The 23,653-nt window shown below is 45.3% G+C and overlaps 1 protein-coding gene across 1 annotated transcript in view; it reads right to left on the bottom strand.

Moving 5' to 3' along the window:
* Nucleotides 1-16,937: 16,937 nt before the first annotated feature.
* Nucleotides 16,938-23,653, bottom strand: part of LOC110502390 (synaptopodin 2-like protein) — a 10,002-nt gene continuing 3,286 nt past the window's right edge. The window contains exons 2-4 of the mRNA XM_021580378.2: nucleotides 23,638-23,653; nucleotides 21,812-22,539; nucleotides 16,938-19,893 (exon numbers count right to left, since the gene is read on the bottom strand). The exon at nucleotides 23,638-23,653 is cut by the window's right edge and continues 136 nt beyond it. Coding sequence (XP_021436053.2) covers nucleotides 17,204-19,893; nucleotides 21,812-22,539; nucleotides 23,638-23,653 — 3,434 coding nt within the window. The 3' untranslated portion in view covers nucleotides 16,938-17,203. The remainder of the gene's footprint in view (nucleotides 19,894-21,811; nucleotides 22,540-23,637) is intronic.

Genomic DNA, 23,653 nt, shown 5'->3' on the forward strand with positions numbered 1-23,653 from the left:
TTGCCCCTTTTCCCCTTCATTAATTAACTTCAAACTTTGAATAGATTGTCACTTTTCTGCCAGGCAGGGGCGCCCTTGCAGTTGTGTGGTATTCATGGTCATATAGCTGCCTAAACCAAAGTGGGTGCTGATTTGTTGGCTCAGACACATCCACAGCTCTCTCCGTTGCTTAAAGGGATAATTCAGGATTTTGGCAATGAATCCCTTTATCTACTTCCCCAGAGTCATATGAACTTGTGGATACCATTTGTATATCTCTGCATGAAATTTGAAGGAAGTTGCTAACTAGTGTTAGTGTAATTGCTAACTAGCATTAGCGCAATGACTGGAAGTATATGTAAGTAACTGCTAGCATGCCAGCTTCGGCATGGGAGCCTATCGAACCCGCTGAGTCATGGGAGCCTACAAACCGCCTGAGGCCTCCCAGGTAGCTCCGGCTCCAACACCCGGACCCGACATCACCCCCAACATCACCCCCAACACAAAAACAAAAAGACACTCCCTGATGCTTCCCTTTGATGAGTTGTCATTCTGTAACAATGTACGCTGAAAGTCGGGAAGCAAGTTCAGGGAGGGAAAACATGTAATAAATTAAAGAACAAAACAAGAAACACGAACAGCGCACAGACATAGAACAGAAACAGAAACAATGACGACTGGGGAAGATACCAAAGGGAGTGACATAAACTCAGCAAAAAAAGAAACGTCATCTCACGGTCAACTGTGTTTATTTTTTAGCAAACCTAACATGTGCAAATATTTGTATGAAAATAACAGGATTCAACAACTGATACATAAACTGAACAAGATCCACACACATGTGACTAACAGCAATGGAACACTGTGTCCCTGTACGAAGGGGGGGGGGGGGGGGGGGGGGGCCTCATGGACTGCATCAGATTTGTCAGTTCTTGCTGTGAGATGCTACCCCACTCTTCCACCAAGGCACCTGCAAGTTCCCGGACATTTCTGTGGGGAATGGCCCTAGCCCTCATCCTCCGATCCAACAGGTCCCAGACGTGCTCAATGGCATTGAGATCCGGGCTCTTCGTTGGCCATGGCAGAACACTGATATTCCTGTCTTGCAGGAAATCGCGCACTGAACAAGCAGTATGGCTGGTGGCATTGTCATGCTGGAGGGTCATGTCAGGATGAGCCGGCAGGAAGGGTACCACATGAGGGAGGAGGATGACTTCCCTGTAATGCACAGTGTTGAGATTGCCTGCAATGACAACAAGCTCAGACCGATGATGCTGTGACACACCGCCCCAGACCATGACAGACCTCCACCTCCAAATCAATCCCGCTCCAGAGTACAGCCCTCGGTATAACGCTCATTCCCTCAACGATAAACGCGAATTCAACCCTGGTGAGACAAAACTGCAACTTGTCAGTGAAGAGCACTTTTTGCCAGTCCTGTCTGGTCCAGTGACAGTGGGTTTGTTCCCATAGGCAACGTTTTTGCCTGCGATGTCTGGTGAGGACCTGCCTTACAACAGGCCTGCATGCTCTCAGTCCAGCCTCTCTCAGCCTATTGGGGACAGTCTGAGCACTGATGGAGGGATTGTGCCTTCCTGGTGTAACTCGGGCAGTTGTTGTTGCCATTCTTCACCTGTCCCGTAGGTGTGATGTTCAGATGTACTGATCCTGTGCAGGTGTTGTTACACTTGGTCTGCCACTGCGATGACGATCAGCTGTCCGTCCTGTCTCCCTGTAGCGCTGTCTTAGGCATCTCACAGTACGGACATTGCAATTTATTGCCCCGGCCACATCTGCAGTCCTCATGCCTCCTTGCAGCATACCCAAGGTATGTTCACGCAGATGAGCAGGGACCCTGGACAGCTTTCTTTTGCCGTTTTTCAGAGTCGGTAGAAAGGCGTCTTTAGTGTCCTAAGTTTTCATAACTGTGACCTTATTTGCCTATCGTCTGTAAGCTGTTTGTGTCTTAACGACCGTTCCACAGGTGCATGTTCATTAATTGTTTATGGTTCATTGAACAAGCATGGGAAACAGTGTTTAAACCCTTTACAAAGGAAGATCTGTGAAGTTATTTGGATTTTTATGAATTATCTTTGAAAGACCGGGTCCTGAAAAAGGGGCGTTTCTTTTTTTTTGCTGAGTTTATATAGGGCAGGTAATCAAGGAGGTGATGGAGTCCAGGTGAGTGTCATTATGCGCCTAACGCTGGTGACAAGTGTGCGCCCTAACGAGGCCGTGACAGGTGTGCGCCCTAACGAGACCTAGAGGCCGGAGAGGGCGCACACCTGACATTACTACATGATTCCATGTGTTATTTCATAGTTTTGATGTCTTCACTATTATTCTACATTGTCGAAAGTAGTCAAAATAAAGAAAAACCCTTGAATGAGTAGGTGTGTCCAAACTTTTGACTGGTACTGTATGTGCCTGTTGGTGTTATTTGATCCATATGTTAGACTAGGGTGTGATGTTTTGTAAATTGGTTACATTACATACTCACAGATCAATTCAAGTTATCCCATTTAAAAGCACATCTGTGCAAATCTGTGCTCTGCATTATCGTGAAAGCGAGGGTAATGTAGCCTACTGTAGGAAAAATTGTAAGTCGACAAAGCCAAGAGCGCCATCATCCCCCACATTCTTATTCTCACTTTGCGATGATTCATTTTGCGGTCATCATTGATTCCTCTCTCGTCCCTGCGTCATCACCTGGAAGAGAGGAAAATGAACCATTTACACCTCGCCTCTTTATTTGAAGTGTCCGTTAGGACGGAAAGTCAACAGTGACACAGGAGGCCTGAATGTTTAACCTTGACAATGGACCTTGCAATGCTTCACTGTTATCACTGGGCTGAGATTGAATGAAACTCTGGAATAGAAGTGTTGTGTCATGGGGAATTGTTGTGTTATAGGAAATGGATCCATTAATCACAAATATAAACTGCTGGCATGATAAACTGTATAACGCACTCCCAGTGGATTTCCCAGGTGAGAATGGATATCCCTAATTTATTTCCCATAATTCTCATTTTTATCTTAAAACCTCGCCCTCTGCATTGGACCCAGTTCTGTTTTTTTTTTCTGGACTCAACATTACAGTCTTGGTTTATCCATAACAGATATTGGCTACTACTGTAATTCTACTGTTATACCTTCACCATGTTTAATTGTATTCTGACTGCAATGTAAAAATGAGTGTTGAGCAGCCATAAATACTTTTCACAGCCCTATATATAAGTGGCAGGATTACAAATGGAAAACATGCCAGCTAAATGCTCCACCAGATTGTGTGTCTGTAGCGTAGATACACAATATGGGTTTGTAGTACCCTCGAATGAGTTGTGCCCCAGTGCTGTTGGGTTTCAGAATTTGTTGAAAATATAGCCCATAGCGCCATCATGTGGTGAGTGGTTGTTAGAATTTCACTGTTCTCTAGAGATTGACCCTGGGCCGGATCAACAAATCATGGCTAAATGATATGGCTAAGTTATGCTCTCTAGTGTATTTTGAACATTGAGAGCGGGCTCCTTTGGTTGGATAAAAAAATAATAATAAAAAAAAGTAGGTCATTATTATATTCTTTTGTCTCTTGGACCCCTATGGGCTTGGGCCCAGCCCCTGACTCACACAATTGACCAGTCACATTGATTTGTATAGTTTAAAAAAAAAATTGGTTACCCAATCAAGGAAGGGTCCCCCAGTTACCCACATCGGCCCCCTCCATCCTGTTCTCCCCCCATCTGATGAATAGCAGAGTGTCATCAGCAGGCTGTCTACACTCATTGAGAGCGGGCTCCTGAGTCTTCCTATGGTTGGCAGCTGCAGTGAAAAAATATAAAATATATACCACATATATAATGTACACTGTATATATAAAATGTACAGTTATAGATTTCCTTAATATATACAGTGCATCCGGAATTTATTCAGACCCATTGACTTTTTTCACATTTTGTTATGTTACAGCCTTATTCTGAAATGGATTACATTAATACAAATCCTCAGAAGTCTGCACACAATACCCCATAATGACAAAGCAAAAACAGGTTTTTGGACATTTTTGCCAATGTATTAAAAATAAAAAAACAGAAATGCCTTAATTACATAAGTATTCAGACCCTTTGCTATGAGACTCAAAATTGAGCTCTGGTGCATCCTGTTTCCATTGATCATTCTTGAGATGTTTCTACAATTTGATGGGACTCCACCTGTGGTAAATTCAATTGATTGACATGATTTGGAAAGGCACACACTTGTCCATATGGTCCCACAGTTGACAGTGCATGTCAGAGCAAAAACCAAGCCATGAGGAAGGAAATGTCCGTAGAGCTCTGAGACAGGATTGTGTCGAGAAACAGATCTGGGGAAGGGTACCAAAACATTTCTGCAGCATTGAAAATCTCCAAGAACACAGTGGCCTCCATCATTCTTGAATGGAAGAAGACTCCTCATAAACTGTCCGCCCGGCCAAACTGAGCATTTGGGGGAAAAGGCCTTAGTCACGGAGGTGACCAAGAACCCGATGGTCACTCTGACAGACCTCTAGAGTTCCTCTGTGGAGATGGGAGAAGCTTCCAGAAGGTCAGCCATCTCTGCAGCACTCCACCAATCAGGCCTTTATGGTAGAGTGGCCAGACGGAAGCCACTCCTCTGTAAAAGGCGCATGACAGCCTGCTTGGAGTTTGCAAAAAGGCACCCAAAGACTCTCATGAGAAACAGGATTCTCTGGTCTGATGAAACCAAGATTGAACTCTGAATGCCAAGCGTCACGTCAGGAGGATGCCTGGCACCATCCCTACAGTGAAGCACGGCGTTGGCAGCATCATGTTGTGGGGGTGTTTTTCGGAAGCAGGGACTGGGAGACTAGTCAGGATCGAGGCAAAGATGAACGTAGTAAAGTACAGAGAGATCCTTGATGAAAACCTGCTCCAGAGCAAAACTGGGAGGAAGGTTCCCCTTCCAACAAGACACCGCCCCTAAGCACACAGCCAAGACAATGCAGGAGTGGCTTCGGGACAAGTCTCTGATGAATGTCCTTGAGTGGCCCAGCCAGAGCCCGGACTTGAACCTGATCGAACATCTATGGAGAGACCTGATAATTGCTGTACAGCAACTCTCCCCATCCAACCTAACAAAGCTTGAGAGGATCTGCAGAGAAGAGTGGGAGAAATACAGGTGTGCCAAGCTTATAGCATCATACCCAAGAAGACTTGAGGGTGTAATTGCTGCAAAAGGTGCTTCAACAAAGTACTGAGTAAAGGGTCTGCATACTTATGTAAATGTGATATTTCAGTTTTTTATATGTAATACATTTGAAAAAATGTCTTAACCTATTTTTTCTTTGTCATTATGGGGTATTCTGTGTAGATTGATGAGGGAAAAAATCTATTTAATCAATTTTAGAATTTGGCTGTAACCTATCAAAATGTGGAAAAAGTCAAGGGGTCTGAATACATTCTGAAGGCACTGTATATATATTTTTTCATTATATATTTTTTTGATGGCTCTTGGGCCCCCCATGGGCCTGGGCACAGCGGCATCAGCCCCGGTAAGCCCATGCATTAAGCCGGCCCTGGATTGACCAGATATACACTGAACAAAAATATAAATTCAACATGCAACAATTTCAAAGATTTTACTGAGTTACAGTTCATATAAGGAAATCAGTAAATTGAAATGAATTAATTAGGCCCTAATCTATGGATTTCACATGACTGAGAATACAGATATGCATCTGTTGGTCACAGATACCTTAGAAAAAGGTAGGGGCGTGGATCAGAAAACCAGTCAGTATCTGGTGTGATCACCATTTGCCTCATCTCCTTCGCATAAAGTTGATCAGGCTGTTGATTTTGGCATGTGGAATGTTGTCCCATTCCTCTTCAATGGCTGTGTGAAGTTGCTGGATATTGGCAGGAGCTGGAACACGCTGTTGTACACGTCAATCCAGAGTATCCCAAACAGGCTCAATGTGTGACATGTCTGGTGAGTATGCCAGCCATGGAAGAACTGGGATAATTTCAGCTTCCAGGAATTGTGTACAGATACTTGTGACATGTAAGTGTGAATTTTCATGCTGAAACATGAGGTGATGGCGGCGAATGAATGGCACGACAATGGGCCACAGGATGTCGTCATTGTATCTCTGTGCATTTAAATTGCCACCGATAAAATACGTATTGTGTTGGTTGTCCGTAGTTTATGCCTGCTCATACCATAACCCCACCGCCACCATGGGGCACTCTTTTCACAACTTTGACATCAGCACAACGCTCACCCACACGATGCCATACACTCTGTCTGTCATCTGCCAGTGGCCATCGAAGGTGAGCGTTTGCCCGCTGAAGACGGTTATGACACCAAACTGCAGTCAGGTCAAGATCCTGGTGAGGACGATGAGCATGCAGATGAGCTTCCCTGAGACGGTTTCTGACTGTTTGTGCAGGAATTCTTCGGTTGTGCAAACCTACAGTTTCATCAGCTGTCCGGGTGGGTCATCTCAGACCGTCCCGCAGGTGAAGAAGTCTGATGTGGAGGTCCTGGGCTGGAGTGGTTACACGTGGTCTGCGGTTGTGAGGCTGGTTGGACGTACTGCCAAATTCTCTAACACAATGTTGGAGGCGGCTTATTGTATAGAAATGAACATTCAAGTCTCTGGTAACAGTTCTGGTGGACATTAAGTGTAGGAAAGGATGAAATAGCGTATGTGCCACCAATAAGTACAGATAGTAGTATAAATCCCCTCACACAGTCCCTACAGCCGGACAATTTTCTCATGGCTTCTGGAAGGAAATGTTGTAGGAATGCAATCGGTGTCGCTCATTCAGCCGACAGAAACTTTCAACCGGTTCTCCCCATTAAAAGCAAGGAGTCGGAGTCAGAGTCAGAGTCTTCTCTGGTCTCTCCTTCACCCGTTACAGGGTCTGAGACGCCGAAGCCTCCCACCATTAGCTCTTACAAATTGAACACCCTAGTCATTGGCGACTCCATTACCTGTAGTATTAGACTTTAAAAGAATCATCCAACGATCATACGCTGTTTACCAGGGGGCAGGGCTACCGACATTAAAGCTAATCTGAAGATGGTGCTGGCTAAGGCTACAACTGGCGAGTGTAGAGGGTATAGGGGTATTATTATCCACGTTGGCACCAACGTGGTTAGGATGAAACAGTCAGAGGTCAAAAAACATAGCTTCAGCGTGTAAAGCTAGAACGATGTGTCGGCATCGAGTAATTGTCACTGGCCCCCTCCCAGTTAGGGGGAGTGATGAGCTCTACAGCAGTCTCACAACTCAATCGCTGGTTGAAAACTGTTTTCTGCCCCTCCCAAAAGATAGAATTTGTAGATAATTAGCCCTTTTTCTGGGACTCACCCACAAACAGGACCAAGCCTGGCCTGCTGAGGAGTGACAGACCCCATCCTAGCTGGAAGGGTGCTCTCATCATATCTATGAACATAGACAGGGCTCTAACTCTTCTAGCTCCACAATGGGATAGGGAGCAGGCCAGGCAGCAGGCTGTTAGCCACCCTGCCAGCTTAGTGGAGTCTGCCACTATTATTGTAAGTCGTCAGCTCAGCTATCCCCATTGCGACCGTGTCTGTGCCTCGATCTAGGATGGGCAAAACTAAACATGGCTGTGTTCGTCTTAGCAATCTCACTGGAATAAAAACCTCCTCCATTCCTGCCATTATTGAAAGAGGTTGTGATACCTCACATCTCAAAAAAGGGCTACTTAATGTTAGATCCGTCACTTCAAAGACAGTCAATGAACTAATCACTGATCATAATCTTGTTGTGATTGGCCTGACTGAAACATGACTTAAGCCTGATGAATTTACTGTGTTAAATGAGGCCTCTCCTCCTGGTTACACTAGTGACCATATCTCCCGCGTATCCCGCAAAGGCGGAGGTGTTGCTAACATTTACGATAGCAAATTTCAATTTACACAAAAAATGACTGCATTTTCATCTTTTGAGCTTCTAGTCATGAAGTCTATGTAGCCTACTCAATCACTTTTTATAGCTACTGTTTACAGGCCTCCTGGGCTGTATACGGTGTTCCTCACTGAGTTCCCTGAATTCCTATCGGACCTTGTAGTCATGGCAGATGATATTCACATTTTTAATATTAATATTTAATATTCACATGGCAAAGCCCACAGACCCACTCCAAAAGGCTTTCGGAGCCATCATCGACTCAGTGGGTTTTGTCCAACATGTCTCCGGACCTACTCACTGCCACTGTCATACTCTGCACCGAGTTTTGTCCATTGGAATAAATATTGTGGATCTTAATGTTTTTCCTCATTATCCTGGACTATCGGGCCACCATTTTATTATGTTTGCAATCGCAACAAAAGCCATGCTATAAATTCTTGGACAACCCAAAGATTCCTAGATGACCTTCTAGACTCCCTCCACCTACCCAAGGATGTCAGAGTACAAAAATCAGTTAACCACCTAACAGAAAAACAAAATTTAACCTTGCATAATACCCTAGATGCATACCCCTAAAAACTAAAAACATTTGTCATAAGAAACTAGCTCCCTGGCATACAGAAAATACCCGAGCCCTGAAGCAAAACACCAAACTGGAAGTCTTCTGAATAGCTTGGAAAGACAGTACCGTCCAGTATTGAAGAGCCCTCACTGCTGCTCGATCATCCTATTTTTCCAACTTAATTGAGGGGAATAAGAACAATCCAAAATGTATTTTTGATACTGTCGCAAAGCTAACTAAAAAGCAGCATTCCCCAAGAAAGGATGGCTTTCACTTCAGCAGTGATAAATTCATAAACTTCTTTGACGAAAAGATCATGATCAGTAGAAAGCAAATTATGGACTCCTCTTTAAATCTGCGTATTTCTCCAAAGCTCAGTTGTCCTGAGTCTGCACAACTCTGACAGGACCTAGGATCAAGAGAGACATGTACGTTTTTTAATATTATATCTCTTGACACATTAATGAAAATAGTCTTGGCCTCTAAACCTTCAAGCTGCATACTGGACCCTATTCCAACTAAACTACTGAAAGAGCTGCTTCCTGTGCTTGGCCCTCCTTTGTTGAACATAATAAACAGCTCTCTATCCACTGGATGTGTACCAAACTCACTAAAAGTGGCAGTAATAAAGCCTCTCTTGAAAAAGCCAAACCTTGACCCAGAAAATATAAAAAACTATCGGCCTATATCGAATCTCCCATTCCTCTCAAAACATGGAAAAGCTGTTTCGCAGCAACTCACTGCCTTCCTGAAGACAAACAATTTATACGAAACACTTCAGTCTGGTTTTAGACCCCATCATAGCACTGAGACTGCACTCGTGAAGGTGGAAATGACCTTTTAATGGCATCAGAACAAGGCTCTGCATCTGTCCTCATACTCCTAGACCTTAGTGCTGCTTTTGATACCATCGATCACCACATTCTTTTGGAGAGATTGGATTCCCAAATTAGTCTACATGGACAAGTTCTGGCCTGGTTTAGATCTTATCTGTCGGAACGATATCAGTTTGTCTCTGTGGATGGTTTGTCTTCTGACAAATCAACTGTAAATGTCGGTGTTCCTCAAGGTTTCGTTTTAGAACCACCATTGTTTTCACTATATATTTTACCTCTTGGTGATGTCATTCAGAAAGATAATGTTAACTTTCACTGCTATGCGGGCGATACACAGCTGTACATTTCAATGAAACATGGGGAAGCCCCAAAATTGCCTTCCCTGGAAGCCTGTGTTTCAGACATAAGGATGTGGATGGCATCAAATTTGTACTTTTAACCTCGGACAAAACAGAGATGCCAGTTCTAGGTCCCAAGAAACAAAGAGATCTTCTGTTGGATCTGACAATTAATCTTACAGTCATCTCAAATACAACTGTGAAGGACCTCCGCGTTACTCTGGACCCTGATCTCTCTTTTGACGAACATATCAAGAATATTTAAAGGACAGCTTTTTTCCATCTTCGTAACATTGCAAAAATCAGTAACCTGCTGTCCAAAAATGATGCAGAAATATTAATCCAAGCTTTTTTTAACTTTTAGATTCGACTACTGCAATGCTCTACTTTCCGGCTACCTGGATAAAGCACTAAATAAACTTCAGTTAGTGCTAAACACGGCTGCTAGAATCTTGACTAGAACCAAAAAATTGTATCATATTACTCTATTGCTAGCCTCTCTACACTGGCTTCCTGTTAAGGCTAGAGCTGATTTCAAGGTTTTACTCCTAACATACAAAGCATTACATGGCCTTGCTCCTACCTATCTTTGTAATTTGGTCCGGACATACCTGGCGTATATACCTGCACATACGGTCACAACACGCAGGCCTCCTTACTGTCCCTAGAATTTCTAAGAAAACAGCTGGAGGCAGGGCTAAATGTTTATGTAATGGTCTGCCTATCTATGTGAGAGATGCAGACTCGGTCTCAATCTTTAAGTCTTTATTGAAGACTCATCTCTTCAGTAGGTCCTATGATTGAGTGTAGTCTGGCCCAGGGGTGTGAAGGTGAACGGAAAGGCACTGGAGCGACTAACTGCCCTTGCTGTCTCTGCCTGGCCAGTTCCCCTCCCTCCACTGGGATTCTCTGCCTCTAACCCTATTACAGGGGCTGAGTCACTGGCTTACTGGTGCTCTTCCATGCTGTTCCTAGGAGGGGTGCGTCACTTGAGTGGGTTAATTAACCTTTTGTAACTAGGGGGCAGTATTTTCATTTTTGGATAAAAAACGTTCCTGTTTGAAACAAGATATTTTGTCACAAAAAGATGCTTGACTATACATATAATTTACAGTTTTGGATAGAAAACACTCTGACGTTTCCAAAACTGCAAAGATATTGTCTGTGAGTGCAACAGAACTGACGATACAGGCGAAACCCAGATAAAAATCCAGTCAGGAATTTTTTGAAACCACCTCATGCCAATGACTCCTTATATGGCTGTGAATGAGGTACGAATGAGCTTACGTTTTCTACGTATTCCCCAAGGTGTCTACAGCATTGTGACGTCTTTGTATGCATTTATGTTGAAGAATAGCCGTAAAGGGACCACATTTAGCAAGTGGTCTCATGATGGCTCCCGCAGAAAATCTTGCAGGTTTCAGGCGATGATTACGCTCCCGGATCCGGGATGGGTAGTATGAAGAGGTTTTAAGTCACTGACGTGATCTTCCTGTCCGGGTTGGCGCCCCTCCCCCCGGGTTCGTGCCGTGGGGGAGATCTTTGTGGGCTATACTCGGCCTTGTTTCAGGGTAGTAGGTTGGTGGTTGAAGATACCCCTCTAGTGGTGTGGGGGCTGTGCTTTGGCAAAGTGGGTGGGGTTAGATCCTGTCTGTTTGGCCCTGTCCGGGGGTATCGTCGAACAGGGCCACAGTGTCCCCTGACCCCTCCTGTCTCAGCCTCCAGTATTTATGCTGCAATAATTTGTGTCGGGGGCTAGGTTCAGTCTGTTATGTCTGGAGTATTTCTCCTGTCTTATCCGGTGTCCTGTGTGAATTTAAGTATGCTCCCTCTAATTCTCTCTCTTTTTCTCTCTTTCTCCTTCTCTCTCTCTTTCTCTCTCTCTTCTCTTGGAGGACCTGAGCCCCAGGACCATGCCTCAGGACTACCTGGCCTGATGACTCCTTGCTGTCCCCAGTCCACCTGGTCATGCTGCTGCTCCAGTTTCAACTGTTCTGCTTGCGGCTACAGAACCCTGACCTGTTCACCGGACGTGCCACCTGTCCTGGACCTGCTGTTTTGGACTCTCTCTCTCTTCCGCACCTGCTGTGTCTAACTCTGAATGATCGGCTATGAAAAGCCAACTGACATTTACTCCTGAGGTGCTGACGTGTTGCACCCTCTACAACCACTGTGATTATTATTATCGGACTCTGCTGGTCATCTATGAACGTTTGAATATCTTGGCCATGTTCTGTTATAATCTCCACCCGGTACAGTCAGAAGAGGACTGGCCACCCCTCAAAGCCTGGTTCCTCTCTAGGTTTCTTCCTAGGTTCCGGCCTTACTAGGGAGTTTTTCCTAGCTACCGTGCTTCTACATCTGCATTGCTTGCTGTTTGGGGTTTTAGGCTGGGTTTCTGTACAGCACTTTGTGACATCGGGTGATGTAAAAAGGGCTTTATAAATACATTTGATAGATTGATTCAACCTATTCCGCTCCAGCCAGTAGCACGAGCCCATCCTTCCCAATTAAGGTGCCACAATTCTCCTGTGGAGGGAACATACTGTGCCCCCCCATGCCTGCTCACCTCCCCCGATTGAATGAACTGCTACTATTGTTTCACCAATATGGTATAAGAATAACACAATTATTCAAATGTAATTAATAGGCCTTCTACTCATCAAGAAACAGTACATACAAACAACAGTACCTTTTCTCTTCCATATTGAAATCAAGAAGAAAAATGCAATCAAGTAGAAATAAACCAGTTCACTACTGTGCAATGTCACATGCACCCAAATCCCTGAAGACTATTGTAGATTTTCTCAAGTTGGTTCTGGAAGTATTCAAAGGTTGCATAAACATGAGTAGTGCTATCCCCCCACCATTTTCAAATTTGTTTTCTGAATATATAAATAAGGAAGATTAGCTGCTGCTACAGGACAAAGATCGAATCGTGGGCTTGCAGGGCTTGCAAACTATTACAGATTACAAAGGGAAACACAGAGGCGACTCTGGGATGATGGCCTTCTAGGCAGAGTTGCAAATAAAAAGCCATATCTCAGATTGGCCAATTAAAAGAAAATATTAAGATGGGCAAAATAACACAGACAGTGGAAAGAGGAACTCTGCCTAGAAGGCCAGCATCCCGGAGTCACCTCTTTACTGTTGATGTTGAGACTGGTGTTTTGAGGGTACTATTTAATGAAGCTGCTAGTTGAGTACTTGTGAGGCGTGTGTTTCTCAAACTAGACACTCTAATGTACTTGTTCTCTTGCTCAGTTGTGCATTGGGGCCTCCCACTCCTCAATCAATCACATTTATCATGGTATATTATTGAGGGGGTCAAATGGACCTGTCTCTAATATTGGGGGGGGGGGGGGGGGGGGTCATGACCTATTCAAATGTAAGTTATATGCCTACCTATATTTTGTATTTTCTAATAGAATCAATATTATAGCGAAGTCGGGGGTAGCCCCGACCAGGATTTGAACCCAGGTCCAGCGAATTTTCAAGCCAACACCTTAACTGTTATGCAAAGAGGTCCAACCCTCTTGTTGAGGTTGCTAGGTGTTGGATTAAGGTCGCTATTTTAACCCCTTCCTTTGGGAGACCGTGTCCCCACGCTTCTCTATACCAAGTCCCTATTTTTCAAGGAAAAGTCTGATTTTGTACTGGCTTCTTGGAACTGATATTCATTTGAACTCTTATCTTAATTCTATTCAGTTGGTAGGTAGCGTGTTTGTTAGGCTACCTTTTACAATTTAAAGACACATTTCTGGCTGTAGAATCTGTGTTATAATTGGGTTTACTGTAAATGTTTTGAATATCACATGGGTATTCTCTAAGACAGACAGACGATAGATACTCCGATGGTGTAATTGAATTGGATAAAAATGTGTTGTTTTGGGGAAACAAGGCATTGTGTTTGCATGTCGATTTCTACCCTGTTCTAGACTGGTTTTCTGTCGTACAATAATATTGTGTATCTGATAATTGCAGTTTCACACAGTGAACGACAGGGAGCAGTGTGGAATCAAATGATTCAGACAATTGGAGACATGTCTATGTTTTATTCCTCTAAAAATGGCTCATCTCTCAGTCAGTGAATAGCTCTTACTGCGGCTTCATTATTAACAGACATTTTCACACTGAAATTATAAGTCTATTATTGTATTTTTACACATATGCACAACATATTGCATACTTTAAAACCCATAATGACATAAACACAACACAACCCTGTTGGGTTAAATTAGATTTATACATTTGAAAAACTACTAAAAATAACAACCATTTACCACCATGAGAAAGCTATGAGTCATGAACCCTGTCAGTGAATGGGGGTCGTATCCATATCCAAAAGCCTGTATGTATTTGTAGTTAATTGCCATCAGCTGTTTTCAGGGTTAGAATAATATGAACGGCTATGGTCCCATTCATGATTGGGTTCATTCTCTGTCAACTCCCATTTTATACACTACCTGATCACCTCCATGTTTCAGAGGCACCAATGTCGTTGTCCCTCTTTTCTCTCTATCCTCCTCCCTCACTAGGCCTCAGAACCCAGGCTTTCCTAGTCACTTTCTTGTCATTTCTAACGGCTGTGGGAAATCCTTGACAAATACAAACTAAAGTTTTTCTCTCATTTCACACTTTGACATATCTCCCCTCCTCTAAATGCCAGTGAGGACCTTGACTCTGGGTTTATAACCAAACCCCTTTAAAACATTTGGCAGGGACCATATGTCCCTGCTGCTTCCATATCCACAGCCCCTCTCATGTTTTTGACACTTCAGTCACAATAAATTAAAAAAATACACATCCATCATTAGTGTCATTTGTTTTAGTACAACTTGAGCGGTGGCATGGACACCAGACATCCAGAAAGGGCACACTAGTCTGGGAAGTGCTAGGTTAATGTCCAGTTCGGTTCGCTGTCTGATCAGCTCTGCAAATAGGCAGTGACAGGATAGCAAGACACCTGTTGACTACGAGCCCAGCCAAAACAGATAGCGTTTCTCGCTGACCACTGGGAGCCAGGGATCTGACCACCAACACAAACACTCAGAATGCAGAAAGGTCTAACAGAACTTCTCCCTCCTCTCATCTTCCAAGGAGGGCTTAAGCGGACTGGAAAGGAGACCCAGCCCTAGATCCATTAAATATTAGACCTAGCCATTGCCCAATGAAAAATTAGCAATGACCTCTTTTGGAGAGGTCCAAATGTCAGTGGTTTCCTCTGAGTGAAGCATCATGGTGCTTGGCACTCGTCTGATGGTGCTCACATTGAATCAGCGCTGCTCTGACCCCCCCTGTTTTGACCACTCTTTGTGTTAGCCTCACCTCTTCTTCCTCTGTCCTCTCATCAGAGAGGGAAGACACAGGAACTCAGCAATCCTCCTGTGATATTTCTTCAAATAAATCCTACATGTCAACATTTCAAGTTTCAAAGAATAATTCAGTACAGACTTTCTCACTACCATGGCCCTTTAAACAGTATTTAGCTGACTGTGTAGAAAGATAAGCCTTACATAACCTCCCCCAGGACAGGCATACAGTGGGTAGACGACTGTGTATGTGTGACGTGACTGGACCAAATTCCTCTATTCAAATGTCCTGATAGACAATGATTCAACAGACAAACCAGACAAACACACGTCAGCAACCGCATGTGCGACAAGCAAGCTCATTTGTGACTGCAATCACATGGATTGTGATTGTGACTGCAATCACATGGATGACTATGATTATCATAGATGATATGGATGACTATCTAATAAGTCTGGCTAATACAGTGGCTTGCGAAAGTATTCACCCCACTTGGCATTTTTCCTATTTTGTTGCCTTACAACCTGGAATTAAAATAGATTTATTGGGAGGTTTGTATCATTTGATTTATACAACATGCCTACCACTTTGAAGATGCTAAATCTGTTTTAATTGTGAAACAAACAAGAAATAAGACAAAAAAACGGAAAACTTGAGCATGCATAACCATTCACCCCCCAAAGTTGATATTTTGTAGAGCCACCTTTTGCAGCAATTACAGCTGCAAGTTTCTTGGGATATGTCTCTATAAGCACATCTAGCCACTGGGATTTTTGCCCATTCTTCAAGTCAAAACTGGTCCAGCTTCTTCAAGTTGGATGGGTTCTGCTGGTGTACAGCAATCTTTAAATCATACCACAGATTCTCAGTTTGATTGAGGTCTGTTCTCAATTTGATTGAGTTTTGGGCTTTGACTAGGCCATTCCAAGACATTTAAATGTTTCCCCTTAAACCACTCAAGTGTTGCTTTAGCAGTATGCTTAGGGTCATTGTCCTGCTGGAAGGTGAACCTCCATCCCAGTCTCAAATCTCTGGAAGACTAAAACAGGTTTCCCTCAAGAATTTCCCTGTATTTAGCACCATCCACCATTCCTTAAATTCTGACCAGTTTCCCAGTCCCTGCCAATGGAAAACATGCCCACAGCATGATGCTGCCACCACCATGCTTCACTGTGGGGATGGTATTCTCAGGGTGATGAGAGGTGTTGTGTTTGTGCCAGACATAGCGTTTTCCAAAAAGCTACATTTTAGTCTCATCTGACCAGAGTACCTTCTTCCATGTGTTTTGGGAGTCTCCCACATGCCTTTTGGCGACCAGCAAACGTGTTTGCTTAATTTTCCTTTAAGCAATGGCTTTTCTTCTGGCCACTCTTCTGTAAAACCCACCTCTGTGGAGTGTATGGCTTAAAGTGATCCTATGGACAGATACTCCAATCTCCGCTGTGGAGCTTTACAGCTCCTTCAGGGTTATCTTTGGTCTCTTTGTTGCCTCTCTGATTAATGCCCTCCTTGCCTGGTCTGTGAGTTTTTGTGGGCTGCCCTCTCTTGGTAGGTTTGTTGTGGTGCCATATTCTTTCAATTTTTTAATAATGGATTTAATGGTGCTCCGTGGGATGATCAAAGTTTCCATTTTTTTTATAACCCAACCCTGATCTGTACTTCTCCACAACTTTGTCCCTAACCTGTTTTGGAGAGCCCCTTGGTCTTCATGGTGCCACTTGCTTGGTGGTGCCCCTTGCTTAGTGGTGTTGCAGACTATGGGGCCTTTCAGAAGAGGTGTATATATACTGAGATCATGTGACAGATCATGTGACACTTAGCTTGCACACAGGTGGACTTTATTTAACTAATTATGTGACTTCTGAAGGTAATTGGTTGCACCAGATCTTATTTAGGGGCTTCATAGCAAAGGGAGTGAATACATATGCAAGCACCACTTTTCCGTTTGTAATTTTTTTTCATTTCACTTCACCAATTTGGACTATTTTGTGTATGTCCATTACAAAATCCAAATAAAAAATATATTCAAATTACAGGTTGTAATGCAACAAAATAGGAAAAATGGGGGGATGAATACTTTTGCAAGGCACTCGTAAAAACATTTTTGTTAGGTACTGAACAAGCTCATTGATCAGTATTTGACCACCTTATTACTTTATTGTTTTGCAGATATTTGTTTTATGGCTGAGATGTGTCCAGTTCTTAGTGACAGACAAAGTCTCCCACTCCCACCTGATCACATGGCACCTGGTCTCCACACACACGGCTGGACGCCCACCTTGGTGGCGATGAAGCGGGGTTTTGGCGCCTGCATGGCATTCGCCCTTAGGGGAGTGGGAAGGTTAGCAAGGAAACTAAGCTCAGGGGCACTCTGAAACTGCTTTGCTCCTTGGAGCCCACTGTAGGACACTCCAGGATAGGGTGCTGGGATGGGGATGGGGTTGCGGACAGGGGTAACATTGATTCTGGGCAGTCCAGGCAGGCCCCCTGAATAGGTAGGAGCAAGGACGGAAGGTGAGGCAGAGACAGGAGCTGGGGCAAAGAAAGGGGCAGGGGGTGGGGAGAGAGGAGCAGGGGTTGGGGAGATCATATCGGAGCGGGTCAAGCGCTCTCCCAGCGTTGTGGCTGAGCGAGGAGCGATTACGGTGGGGGCCAGGCTCGGGGCTGACATGGGCGTGGGTGTGGAGAAGCGTTTGATCTCATACACACGGGCCGCTTTGACTGGGATCTGTCTGGGAGGGGTCATGGTGCTACCCACCATAGTAGTGTACCCTCCCTGCTGCTGCCTCTGGTCTTGGTAGGAGGGAATCGCCGACAGCTTGGCAACACTACCCCCGAACATAGCTGAGTTGAGCTGGTAAGGCTGCCTTCTCATGAAATCCAGAGCTTTGATTCCCTCCCTCTGAAAGGCGATCCCTCCTTTACCTCCCCAGTCCCCCCTGGCAGACCTGCTGGTATCTCTCTGTGGCCCCACAGGACAGGAAGGGGCCAGCAGAGGGTTGTAGCCGATAGGCGGGGGGGCGCGGATGTTGGGGGATAACTTCCACTGTGAGTTGATATCGAGGTTGGGAGCATCCTGGGGCCCGACCCCTGGGTGGGAGACCTCCTGCCGGTAGGCGGTCTCCTGTGGAGTGTCCACCACATACCGGTCCATGCGGCTCTGCCTGCGGGCAAACAGCTGAGCCCCCTTGCCTTCTTCCTGGGGGATCTGAGGGGCCTCGTGGATGACCCTAGGTTTGGGGGCCACCAGTGGAGGCATCCTTCCCCGGCAGACTTCAGCACCCTGGTCTTCTTCTGCACCAGACTCAAAGCCCATCACACTCTCTGAGTAGCTTCTGTAGCGGGGCCTGTCATCCAGGTTCTGCACCATGTTCAGCAGGTCAGGGTTGGGAGAGTTCTTCTTCTCAGCAGGTACTCGAAACATGGGCCTCCTGCCGCTGCACCGACGAGCCTCCAGGAGGATGCCGGTACGACCACCAGGGGCAGGTGGGACCTTGGACATGGGGGATCTGAGTATAGGTGTTGGAGTTGTGGGGTTTGGGAGTGGGACAACTGAGACAGAAGCTTGGGGCATCTGGGCAACAGAAACTTGAGGTTGGTGTATGGGGTCAAAAGACACTGGAGCTGGGGCTGATTGAGCCACTGAGACTGGGGCTTGGGGTATGGGTGCACCTGAGAATGGTGATGAGGGTGGAATTGAGGGTACATTGGCAAATGATCCTGGAGGTGGGGGTATGGGGCCACCTGAGAATTGTGCTGGGGGTGGAGGTATGGCTGTGAAGGAAGCCTGTGGAACAGAGGGCATGGGTGGTTCTGCCAGGTTCTCCACAGAGAAGGCAGGACGAGGATGAGTCGCCAGTGCTGAGGCTGAGGTGGAGAAGGGTCCTCTGGACACAGAGGACGGGGGAGAGAAGAAGGCGGGATTACCACTTGGAGGCGGCTCTGATGAGGTGGAGAAGGGAGGTCCTACAATAGACACAGAGGTCGCCGGGCGCGGGGCACTTTTGGTGACGACGGGGCGGAACACAACAGGAGCGGTGGCGGCTCGGTTGGTCACGAACCCTGGGTTGAAGGGGCGGGCTGTTCTGTTGAGAACAGAGCTGGAGGAGAGTTCTGGCAGCGGTGTTTGGGGTGGAGGTATGTGAGTGGTTAAGATTGACACTTGGGTGGTGATTGGGTTGGGTGCCACAGTCAAGGGTGACATCACCATGCCAGCCGTGCTCACTGGAGAGTAGGCGACGTCTCCATTAGCCATGCTGTAGGCAGTAGGAGCAGCTGGGGCCGGTGCCATAGGCCCCTCTGCCACAGACCGAGCCTCCTCCTGGAAGGCTACAAGGGGCGGTGGTGCCATAGGCTGCTGAGACTGGTACATCTGTGGTTGTGTTTTTGGCTGGGGCTGGCTCTGTACATATGGCTGAGGCTGCTCCTGGATCTGTAGTTGGTTCGGTGATTGGGTCCTTATCTGAGGTTGGGCGGCAGCCACCTTCTTGGCGTGCTCGGCCGCCCTCTTCCTCTGCTGCTCAAACAGCTGGGCGCCCTTCCCAGAGATGTCACTCAGGCCGGGACTGGGGGCATCTTCTGCCCCGTCCCCTCGCTCTCCACCTGCGGTCGCCCTCTTCTCCAGCGCATCCAGGTAGTCACTGTCCCAGGTGGTGTCGGGGGCGGCCGAGAAGCCATCCTCATCAAACTCCGACTCGCTTCCTGGGAAGAGACCATCTTCCTCTGGGGAATTGTGCTGCATGTCCTCGTCCACGCTGCCGAAGCTGGTCAACGTGTACTTCTTGGAGCGCTGCCTGCGCTTCTTGAACATCAGCACGCCCTTGGAGTTGGGGTTGGGGGCGTCTGTCAGAAGGGAGGCGATAGAGCGGCACTTGGTTCTGGCCTCCTTCACCTTTTTGTCTTGAACCGTGTCACCCCGGTTCAGTTCTGTAGGGGTCAGAGAGCATGTTTTAGGGTGGGCATGTCTGTAGAAATGCCATTACTGTTTCTATGTCATCTTGGTTAGGGTCATTTCTGGTTTCAGTCCAGTCGCTACATTTTTTAAAAAGCTCTGGATGAAATGTATTTTCAATTCTTTAATATGAGTTATAATTAATCTGAACTGATTAACAACTTAAATTGGAACTGAATCTAACATAATATACACAAAAAGACCACGGGATAGTCTTTTATAGGGTGGACTTTGATGCATTGACGACAGTAAAGGGGGATTTTTTTTTACTAGTGATGAACGACCAGATGTAACCTTTAAAATGGAGAACTCAGCATGACACCAGGTTCTAAAAACAACAGGGAGAGTCTTCAACAAGCATCCATCTTCTAAGATGCTACCAGAGCACATTTGATAAAATGACTGGCAAGCCACAGGCTTTTCACATTAACCAAGGAAATGGAAAAATCCCTAGTTCCCAGCTACTAACTTCACCAAATAGCAGAAAGTGTTAACAGAAAGTCCCATCATCTAGGCAGAGGTTGTACATTTCAATTAATTTGTTATGGTTTTAATTAGCGTAGGGAGGCTAAATCTATGATCCCAATGTGCCCAACCGTGTAAGGATTTGTTATTTAATTTGTCACCGGCAGTGTCCCTGAACAGGACATGTGAAGGTGAACCTGTAATTAGGGACACCTAGGGATTAATGGCATTTTATTTCGATAACTTCTTAAAAAAGCAACTTCTTCGAATAGTCTCAGCCCTCCCTGTCCTGAAGTTGACGACTGACAGGTGGACATGTTGTAATTATTTTACATTTATGTACTTTGTAAGGAGTTTATTTATTGGCATAAAGTATGAAATGATCACATACTCTACAGTAGACAACAGAGATTATCTGTTATTGTAACAAAGCATTTTAATTTATGGAATTTTCCCTTTAATCTTCCATTTAGTCCATCTGTCCAGGGATCGTCTTTGCTTGACAAACTCAAAAGACTCCAGCGACTTATGTGATCCTGCTTTGGGTGGCTTTTCAAAATGAGTTTTAGTGGCTGATATGTTTTCTCACACCGACATAATTGATTCCTTTTACTGATCCGTTCTTGGCCTTATCTGAAAACCATACATTTCTGTGTTCCTTTGGACTAAGTGTAGCGTTTGAAACATCTGTGACGAAACGTCATCCCATAGCAAACCTCTTAAACTCTGATACACAAACATGAATTCTTCAGCTGTTAGCCCAGGTCACTGGTCCATGCATCAGCTGCCTGACAGACTGATCAGAGCAGAGGGCAACCCCGCCTCACTATTATTAGCTATTGGTGTATCGGTGCCTAACCATCCGGCCAAAGACACCACGTGTGTGTATTTTGTATATTCATATGTGCATGAATGGAATGTGATCATATTTTGTTTGCTCACTTTTACACGTATCTTACTTATACATGTAAATATGTATGTTTTTCTTAAACGTACCCTTGTTTTTTATTTCAGTCTTAGCGAGATGTATCCAGACATGAACAATGGAGGAGAATATAGTGGAGGAGAAGGACAGAAGTGATATACAAAAGTGGTCAAAGAGGGAAAGTGAGACAGGGGAGAAGGACTCTGCTATTTGATACCAGATAGCAGCTGCATGGAAATGCTTTCCTCAGTTCATACATGCAGTGCTCAGGTTACCGGGCAACTGAACCAGGGGACAAATATAGCCCCTGTTCTACGTAGAAGGGACCGCCTCAAAATGGCCCCTTGCAGACTAATGCTGCCTCATGGGGAACACTCTGCCTTTACCTGAGAGGACAATGTCATTTGTTATGCAGTGACGACCTCAACTAGCCATTACATGACTAATTATTTGTACAGTAACAAATCCCGTATCACCCCATGGGTCATGATTTGTATACTCACTGGCTTGCTTGGCCTTGTCCATGTAGGTGACACTGAGCTCCTCGTCCAGAGGGGTGTCTATAGGCCCCACCATGGGCACCATCTGCCTACGGGAGCTCAGCTGCATGGCCTCCTTTGCCCTCTCGGGTGACACTAGTGGGACAACGTTGGATGGCTCCTGGAAGGTTCTGTCCTCCTCCATCACTCTGTCCTGCCCTGAGACCTGGTCCTCAGCCGAGGAGATGATGGAGGATGTCTCTGTGGAGGTCTGGGAGGACCACATCCCTGGAGGGGGCTGGTAGATCACCTCCCTGCGGGCCACCCCTGGCAGGCCCTCCCCCCCTCCTCTGCCATCCAGTATGCCTGGGTAGACCCGGGCATCTGGGGCACTGTCATAGCCGCTAAACTCTGAGGTCTCCCCTCCCTCCGGGGATGCTCTACCGAAGGCTTTTCCGGATAAGTTGCTGGGATTTCTGTGCTTCTGCCTCCTCTGCCTCTCGTTGGCCGCCACTTCTGCGTCACTGTCTGTCTCCCCGTAGTAGGCCTCGCTGCCTGGGGGCGAGGTGAGGCATCTGCGCACCATGGGGGATAGGAGGGAGGACCTGCCATGGGGGACCTCCATGACAGTGGCTGTGTGGTGCAGTCTGGAGGAGGGGGACATGGCGCGCAGGGTGGCTCGGTACTCTTTGTCGATACGGGGTGATGGGGCGCGGGTCAATAGCACCACGGACTGGAAGCCTGCCGGCGCCCTGTAGGAGCAAATTCACAACACGGTTACTTAACTATTGTTGGTCATACTGTTCTGGCTTATCCTATTTGTGTAGCACTTAATGATGGAGTAAAACTTAATGATGGAGTAGCACTTAATGATGGAGTAAAACTTAATGATGGAAAAAAACTTAATGATGGAGTAGCACTTAATGATGGAGTAAAATGTAATGATGGAGTAAAAATGAATGATGGAGTAAAAGTTAATGATTGATTAAAATGTAATGATGGAGTAAAACTTAATGATTGATTAAAATGTAATGATTGATTAAAATGTAATGATGGAGTAAAACTTAAAACTGCTTAAGGATCAGACCCTTTTTTTCAATTTTCGCATACCCATACCCAAATCTATCTGCCTGTAGCTCAGGCCCTGAAGTAAGGATATGCATATTCTTGGTACCATTTGAAAGGAAACACTTTTAAGTGTGTGGAAATGTGAAAGGAATGTAGGAGAATATAACACAATAGATCTGGTAAAAGATAATGCAACCTTTCTTTAGTATTTTTTTAACAATCATCTTTCAAATGCAAGAGATAGTCCATAATGTATTATTCCAGCCCAGTTGCAATTTTGATTTTGGCCACGAGATGGCAGCAGTATATCTGCAAAGTTTTAGACTAATCCAATGAACCATTGCATTTATGTTCAAAAATGTGTATCAAGACTGCCCAAATGTGCCTACTTTGTTTATTAATAAGTTTTCATGTTCAAAGCTGTACACTCCTCCAAACAATAGCATGATATTATTTCACTGTAAAAGCTACTGTAAATTGGACAGTGCAGTTAGATTAACAAGAATTTAAGCTGTCTGCCAATATCAGATATGTCTATGTCCTGGGAAATGTTCTTGTTACTTACAACCTCATGTTAATCGCATTAGCCTACGTTAGCGCAACCATTCCGTAGGGGACCCACCAATCCTGAAGTTAATGATGAAGTAGCCCTTCACGATGGAGTGAAACTTTATGATGGAGTAGCACTTTATGCTAATATAGTATGTAAAACAATGTGTTAACAGCAGGGTTATTTGACAGACAGGTGTACCCATCAATGGTGATTTTAACTGCTCTCTGACCTCTTGACCTGGATGT

This window comes from Oncorhynchus mykiss, chromosome 23 (assembly GCF_013265735.2).
Source record: "Oncorhynchus mykiss isolate Arlee chromosome 23, USDA_OmykA_1.1, whole genome shotgun sequence".
NCBI lineage: Eukaryota > Metazoa > Chordata > Actinopteri > Salmoniformes > Salmonidae > Oncorhynchus > Oncorhynchus mykiss.